This window comes from Nicotiana sylvestris, chromosome 8 (genome assembly GCF_000393655.2).
Source record: "Nicotiana sylvestris chromosome 8, ASM39365v2, whole genome shotgun sequence".
Classification (NCBI taxonomy): domain Eukaryota; kingdom Viridiplantae; phylum Streptophyta; class Magnoliopsida; order Solanales; family Solanaceae; genus Nicotiana; species Nicotiana sylvestris.
This window is the reverse complement of record NC_091064.1, coordinates 79,035,571-79,042,863: the sequence shown is the minus strand read 5'-3', so window position 1 is coordinate 79,042,863 and position 7,293 is coordinate 79,035,571. Positions and strand designations below refer to the sequence as shown.

The following is a 7,293-nucleotide window of genomic DNA, read 5'->3' as shown; positions in this document are numbered from 1 at the left end:
TCCTCCTTTCCCGTCTTTGTCTTCTCCCCCTCTTACTCCGGCGAGACACGAATCAATCGCCGGCGAGTGGGGACAACCACAGTCAGGTTTCAGGCCTGGTTGCAGTGCCATGGTGACATATAAACCAGATCCGTCTTCAAGCCAGAGCATTCTGACACGACGCAGCAGGACCTGTCTGACAGTTTCAGTTAGGACCAGTGGCTTTGGGCGGCGAGCGAGACGTGCACGTGTAAACAGTGAAAAACAACACGAGTATCAGCACGGAACAGCAGGAGTTAGACGCGAACGAGCTAGGTGGACGCCATACAGTCGAGTATACCAAGACAATTCCCAGGTTATAGTCACGGGAATTGGTACCTCCAGTTTGCCTATTTATCTCTATTGTGTTAATAAAATTGATGTCCTTTAGTTCTTATTAGTTTAGTCACCAGATTAGGGCGCCTATAGTGGCATCTTGTCTTATTCTAGTTTGTTCTGTGGTGTCTGGTAGTGACTCCCCCTAGTCCGTGGAGTTACCGTGGCTGTAGTCTGGGATGGTCGAGTGAGTCCATGTCCTCGGGGAGTGCGGGGGGTGGGTCGGGAGGTAGGGCGGGGGCTAGGAGGTGGGTCGGGATGCAAGGGAGGTAAAGGGAACAAGGGTGTCCATCGGTTGAGAATTGGGTCATGGAACGTAGGTTCATTGACATGTAAATCTATAGAGCTGGCGAAGATCCTCAAGAAGAGAAGGGTCAATATAGAGCTGGCGAAAATCTATAGTCTGTTGTTGAGGGTAGACGAGTGAACGAGAGATTGATGATTATTAAGTTGGTGGTTAGTTAGTGCACCGTAAACGTTGTTAGTGCCTATGTGCTTCATATGGGCCTAGATGAGGAGGTTAAACTGCGCTTTTGGGAGGGGTTGGATGGGATTATATATCAGGTACCACCTACTGAGAAGTTATTCATAGGAGGGGATTTCAATGGCCATATTGGATCAACCGCAGGTGTGTATGACGAAGTGCATGGAGGCTTCGGCTTTGGGGAGAGGAACGGAGGAGGAACCTCGTTAATGGACTTCGCTAAGGCTTTTGGGTTAATGGTTGCTAACTCTTGCTTTCTGAAGAGGGAAGAGCATTTGGTTACTTTTCAAAATACGGTGGCGAAAACTCAGATTGACTATCTCCTCCTCAGGAGGCACGACACAGGGCTGTGCAAGGATTGCAAGGTGAGACACTCGTGACGCGACATAGGCTCCTAGTGTTGGACGTTGGTATTATGGTGAAGAGGAGGAAAATGTCTGCTCGAGGAAGACCGAGAATCAGGTGGGGAGCCTTAACTAAGGACAAAGCTCAATAGTTGGAAGGGCGGTTGTCGGTTATGGGAGCTTGGAGGAGCAGTGGTGACGCGAACTCTGTGTGGTCAACGACAACAAACTATATAAGAGAGGTTGTGAGAGAGGTGTTAGGGGTCTCAATAGGCGTCTCCGGCAGGCACAAAGGAGACTGGTGGTGGAATGAAGTGGTACAAGGTAAAGTGGAAGCAAAAAAGGAGGCGTACCGAAAGTTAGTGGGGAGCATAGGTGAGGGGGAGAGGCGAGCGTGCATGGAGAGGTATAAGGTAGCTAGGAAGGAAGCGAATCTACAGAGGCTAAAACTGCGGCTTATAGTCGTATGTACGAGGAACTAGGGGAGAAAGGAGGGGAGAATAAGTTATTTAGGCTGGCCAGGCTGAGAGAGGAGAGCTCGAGATTTAGACCGAGTGAGATGCATCAAGGACGACGATGGTATAGTATTGATGGAAGATTCCCAGATTAGGAGGAGATGGCAGACTTACTTCCAAACACTTCTAAATGATGTAGGGGATCAGGATATTGTGCTCGGTGAATTGGAGCATTCCGAGAGTCACGCAAACTCTGGGTACTGCAGGCGCATCAAGGTTTTGGAGGTCGTGGGAGCTATGAGTAAAATGAGTAGGGGCAAAGCGACCGAGCCTGATGAGATTCCGGTGGAATTTTGGAAGTGTGTGGGGAAAACAGGTTTGGAGTGGTTGACTAGGTTGTTAAATGTTATTTTTAAGGCAAAGAGGATGCCAGATGAGTGGAGGTGGAGTACGGTGGTCCCACGGTATAAGAACAAAGGTGATATCCAGAGCTGAAACAATTATAGGGGTATCAAATTACTAAGTCATACTATGAAAGTATGGAAAAGGGTAGTGGAAGCAAGGTTGAGGATGACGGTATCCGTCTCCGACAACCAATTTGGTTTCATGCCAGGTCGTTCTACTACAGAAGCTATACACCTTGTTAGGAGGTTGGTTGAACAGTACAGAGATAAGAAGAAAGATCTGCACATGGTGTTTATTGACCTAGAAAAAACGTATGACATGGTTCATAGAGAAGTTCTATGGAGAAGCTTGAAGGCAAAAGGCGTGTCGGTTCCCTACATTATGGCGATTAAGGACATGTATGATGGGGCAAAGACTTGGGTTAGGATAATGGGAGGCGACTCTGAGGATTTTCCGGTTGTTATGGGGTTACACCAAGGTTCTGCGCTCAGTCCATTCCTATTCGCCCTGGTGATGGATGCGTTAACACATCACATTCAAGGGGATGTGCCATGGTGCATGTTATTCGCGGATGACATAGTTCTAATTGATGAGACACGGACCGGTGTTAACGAGAAGCTGGAGGTTTGGAGACAAGCTCTTGAATCTAAGGGTTTCAAGCTAAGCAGGACAAAAACGGAATACCTAGAGTGTAATTTCAGCGCTGAGCAGAGGGAAGTGGGCGTGGATGTGAGGCTTGAATCACAGGTCATCCAAAGTAGAGACAGCTTCAAGTACCTTGGGTCAGTTATACAGGGGGGAGGGGAGATCGACGAGGATGTTACGCACCGTATCGGGGTAGGATGGATGAAGTGGAGGTTAGCATCTGGAGTATTGTGTGACAAAAGAATGCCACTGACACTCAAAGGTAAGTTCTATAAAGCGGGGGTTAGGCCGGCCATGATATATGGGGCTGAGTGTTGGCCGGTTAAGAAATCACATATCCAGAAGATGAAGGTAGCAGAAATGAGGATGTTGAGGTAGATGTGCGGATATAGTAGGATGGATAAGATTAGGAATGATGATATTCGAGAGAAGGTGTGCGTGGCTCCCATTGATGACAAGATGCGGAAAACAACGCTCAGGTGGTTCAGGCACGTTCAGAGGAGAAGCCCAGATGCTCCGGTAAGGAGGTGTGAACGGCTGGTTGTGGAGGGCTCGAGAAGAGGTAAAGGGCGGCCTAAGAAGTATTGGGGGGAGGTGATTAGGCAGGATATGGCGATGCTTCAGATTTTCGAGGACATGACACTTGATAGGAATATGTGGAGGTCGAGTATTAAGGTTGTAGGCTAGGAGGTAGCTGAGTATCGTCTTATGTCATAACTTTGAGGGACTAGTTTGGTAAGGATACTATTTTGCTTTTGCTTGGTATCATGCCTCTTGATTTCATGTTGTTCTTATTTTTCCATATATATATATATATATATTTCTTTCGTATTGTTCTGTGGTGTTACTAATATTGTTTCCTTTTGTTCTTTTGTCCTTTTGTCTTATTGAGCCGAGGATCTTTCGGAAACAGCCTCTCTACTCTCCGGGGTACGGGTAAGGTCTACGTACACACTACCCTCCCCAGACCCCACTAGTGGGATTACACTGGATTGTTGTTGTTGTTTCAGTGGTAGAAACGTGAGTATTGAAATATTATTAGCTCGTCTGAACTCTTGTACAGAAAATATAATTTGGCGGAGAACTTTACATTAACTGTTCAACTTTGCATTAGTCGTATAATTTGGTTTCCGGCATAAATAAACCCCACCATAACTTATGCAAAAAATCTAAGATATTGAAACAAGCTATTAAAAGAGAGTACGCCTACCCATATTAGAGCACCTAACGTTACTAAATTTCCTTCTAAGTAAAGTGATTGTTAGGATAGACAAAATATAACTTTTTAACAAGTGAAAAAGATGATAATATTATATGGTAAGAAGTTTTAATATTTTTTTTTCTTTTAGTTGGCATAAAGGGTTTAAACTTACGGGGTGTAACATCATTCCCCCTTTAGAACATTCGTCCTCGAATTTTAACTCTTATATATTTGTAAAATTTTCACTAGGGTCTCCTCTATAACTTAAGCAAAAATCAAAACTATATCTGAAGTCTCAACTATTCACAATCTTTTGTACTTGAGTATCTCATATCTTCTTCACCTTTTCCTTACTTACTTTTCAATCTCGCATCGTATCTTTTGTTTCTTTCATAACCTCCCTTCCACATTACGCTTTAAAGCTCTACTGTGATACCTGCACCTCTGGTGCATACTAAATCTAGCGAAAGCTTCATATTGACTTTTTACGACTTAGTTCTATGGCACCATCTGAAAACAAAAGAATGCCTCATAGCCTCTCAATTATAAATGTGGCGCGCAACACATCCATAAGTGAGACTTTACTAGGCACAGCTTTATAGACTCCCTAGGACACGACCCGCTCTGATACCACTTTGTCACGCCCTAACCCTAGGAGGCGTGGCTGGCACCCGGTGCCGTATTGGCCCGAACGAACCACTCTGTAATTCATTAATTCCTTTTGTAACTATCATGGGCCAACATGGTTACAACTCGTAACATATAACTATAAGTAGGCAACACTGTATCGATAAGCTATCGTTCTTAAATCATGAATACATATGGGTCGTCAAGGCCTCTGACATATTGTACAAAAAGAACGTTTGTCTACAAAGCCTTTAGGATTATTCAACATCAAATGGGACAAGGTACCGGCCTACCCACAAGTCTATAGAAAAACTCTAACATGATGACTCATAGACTCGGCTGCACTCCGAATGAGGTGGAGTCTTACCAATCCTTCGCTGAATGCAAACCTCGTTTACTGTGAGGACTCATCAAAGTGTTTATCTATACCTGCAGGCATGAATGCAACATCTCCAATAAAAGGACGTTAGTACGAATAATGTACCAAATATGTAAGGCATGTACTGAAAGCTGAAACTGAACTAATAATATAATAAGTGAAAGCAACTGGAAGTCAAAGATAATCTGAAGATTTGCTTACCTGCTGATACTGACTTAACTCTCTCAATATAGTAAGTAAAATAGACGTCCGGCCCTATAAGGCTCGGTATATATATTTATATAACTGCCCTGCCATACTAGACTCGCCCATAGGTGCTCGACCAAAATAGGCTTTGTATCTCGACCAACTAGGCTCGCTCATATGCGCTCGACCACAGTAGGCTCGGTATATATATAACTGCTCTGCCGTAGTAGGCTCGCTCATAGGCGCTCAGCCATACTAGGCTCTGTATCTCGACCAACTGGGCTCGCTCATAAGCGCTCGGCCACAGTAGGCTCGATATATAACTTACCATCTGATCAGAGGTTGCCCAATAGGGGCCTGCCCATCGATTATAGCTCGATGGTAATGAAAATGTAAATTGTCTGCTCTCTTGACTGGAAGAAGGAAATACTCATCTGAATATGAATTCCCCATAAAGAGAATATGGTAATTTACAAAACTAGAAAAGATATACGTAACTTGGGAGACTAGCAAAATATACGCAAATTCCGGGATATGAATTTTTCTTTATGCCTCATTATCAAACTTGTATAATGATGAGATCATGCCAAAATGAAGGAAGGGCTTAGCCTTAACATACCTGGAGTAAGAAAATCCGTATAATATTCTTTGAGAATAAGTCCATGACTGTGACCGTCAAGATTCCAATACACTACAGCAATTCCAACTTTTACTTCTTTCATTTCTTAAATGTGCATAGTATTTCCCTTCAACAAAATTGTCTCATAGACAATCAAAGGAAGTCAAACAATATGGGAAGTAAGTACAGCTCGTTCTTCTTCCTTTTCACTAGGATAGTCTTTTTATTATGATGACCTTTCAGTTCTTCCTATCTTTACTCTTTGACTTGGAAAGCATGAAAGGAGTGACAAATTGCTTAATATTTCCTACACTATTTCATCTCTCAAGGAACCAAACATTGCACCAGCAGAGAGAGGGGAAAACACAAACGAAAAGGAAACACCTTAAAGGTAGGGATATTGGTTACCACAATCCAAAACTTTAAGGAAACACCTTAAAGGAGACCACCCAAAACTTTTACCACAATCCCTCTGCTGACTTTTCCTAAGTTGTTCCACCACATATGGAGTTGTACTGGGATTTCCTCAAGAACTGCTAAGGGTTCATTTTCAATTGTGCTCATCCTACACATTTATTAGGGATATTGGTTAAGAAATCATAATTTATTTTGACTCAAGAGAAAGTCATCAAAACAATCCGAAGCTAATCGAACATGCTTCACATGAAACCGATTCATAATAAACCCTAGATTAACATGTAATCAAACCAAACTAAAAGCTAATCGAACGATGTGTTCAAAAATATGAATGAAACTGCTAATTATCCTATAAGCTAGGTCGACCCTGAACTAAACCAAATTAGCAAAGTAAATGAAACTTTGAACAAACAAACCGGAATGATTCCGAAACCAAAACAAACTAATGCACCCTAGAACAAAATTACTAACTAAACAATCCGAAGAACAATCAATTTTTACAAAACTGAAAATCAAGCTATGAAGAAAACCGACTCGACATTTGAAAAAGAAAGAAGGGAAAAAGAAAGAAGAAAAGAAAGGGGAAAAAAACGACAGAAGCTTACCATGGTGACTGGAAGAAACAATCGACAAAAACCCTTGAATTCCATCTTTGCCTTGACCAACATAGGTCTTTTCTATCAAGAGATCTGGCCTTTCATGGCTTTGACTGGATTTCCATGAAAGAAAGGACTCTTAGATTAAGGTCTATTTGGGGGAAGATTTGGGTTTTTAGGTTTGACTCTTAGATCTGAAATTCAAACCAATAAGCGAGGATTTTGGAAGAACTGGTTGGGAATCTAAGACGAGAAGGGAAAGAGGAGTATGTGGTATTAAAATGGTGAGGTTTGGAGCATTTAAGGTTTTCAGCCGGATTTTCAATCCAAGATTAAAATAGCTTGGGCTTGATTCGAAGGAAAAGGAGTGAAGATTTGGAATGGGGAGGTGAAGGGGAGTTCATGGTGTCATTTTTGAGGCGATTGGACCACCGGAACCGTCGTGCGACGATTTCCGGTAGTGGTTCACGGTGGAGGCGGCGTGGGATTTATGGGCGTCTAGGGTTTCTTAGGGTGAAGGTGAGATACAAAAGAAATGAAGTGAATTTTTGGTTTTGGGGGTGGGTAGACCCGATTCTGGC

General features: G+C 43.0%; 1 protein-coding gene across 1 annotated transcript; it reads left to right on the top strand.

Annotated features, from left to right (window-relative positions):
- The first annotated feature begins 855 nt into the window (after positions 1-855).
- On the top strand, positions 856-1,334 carry LOC138875265 (uncharacterized). The gene is made up of 2 exons (XM_070154089.1): positions 856-1,203; positions 1,263-1,334. Exons 1-2 carry the CDS (start codon positions 856-858, stop codon positions 1,332-1,334), a joined length of 420 nt encoding a protein of 139 aa, XP_070010190.1.
- Positions 1,335-7,293: the final 5,959 nt, after the last annotated feature.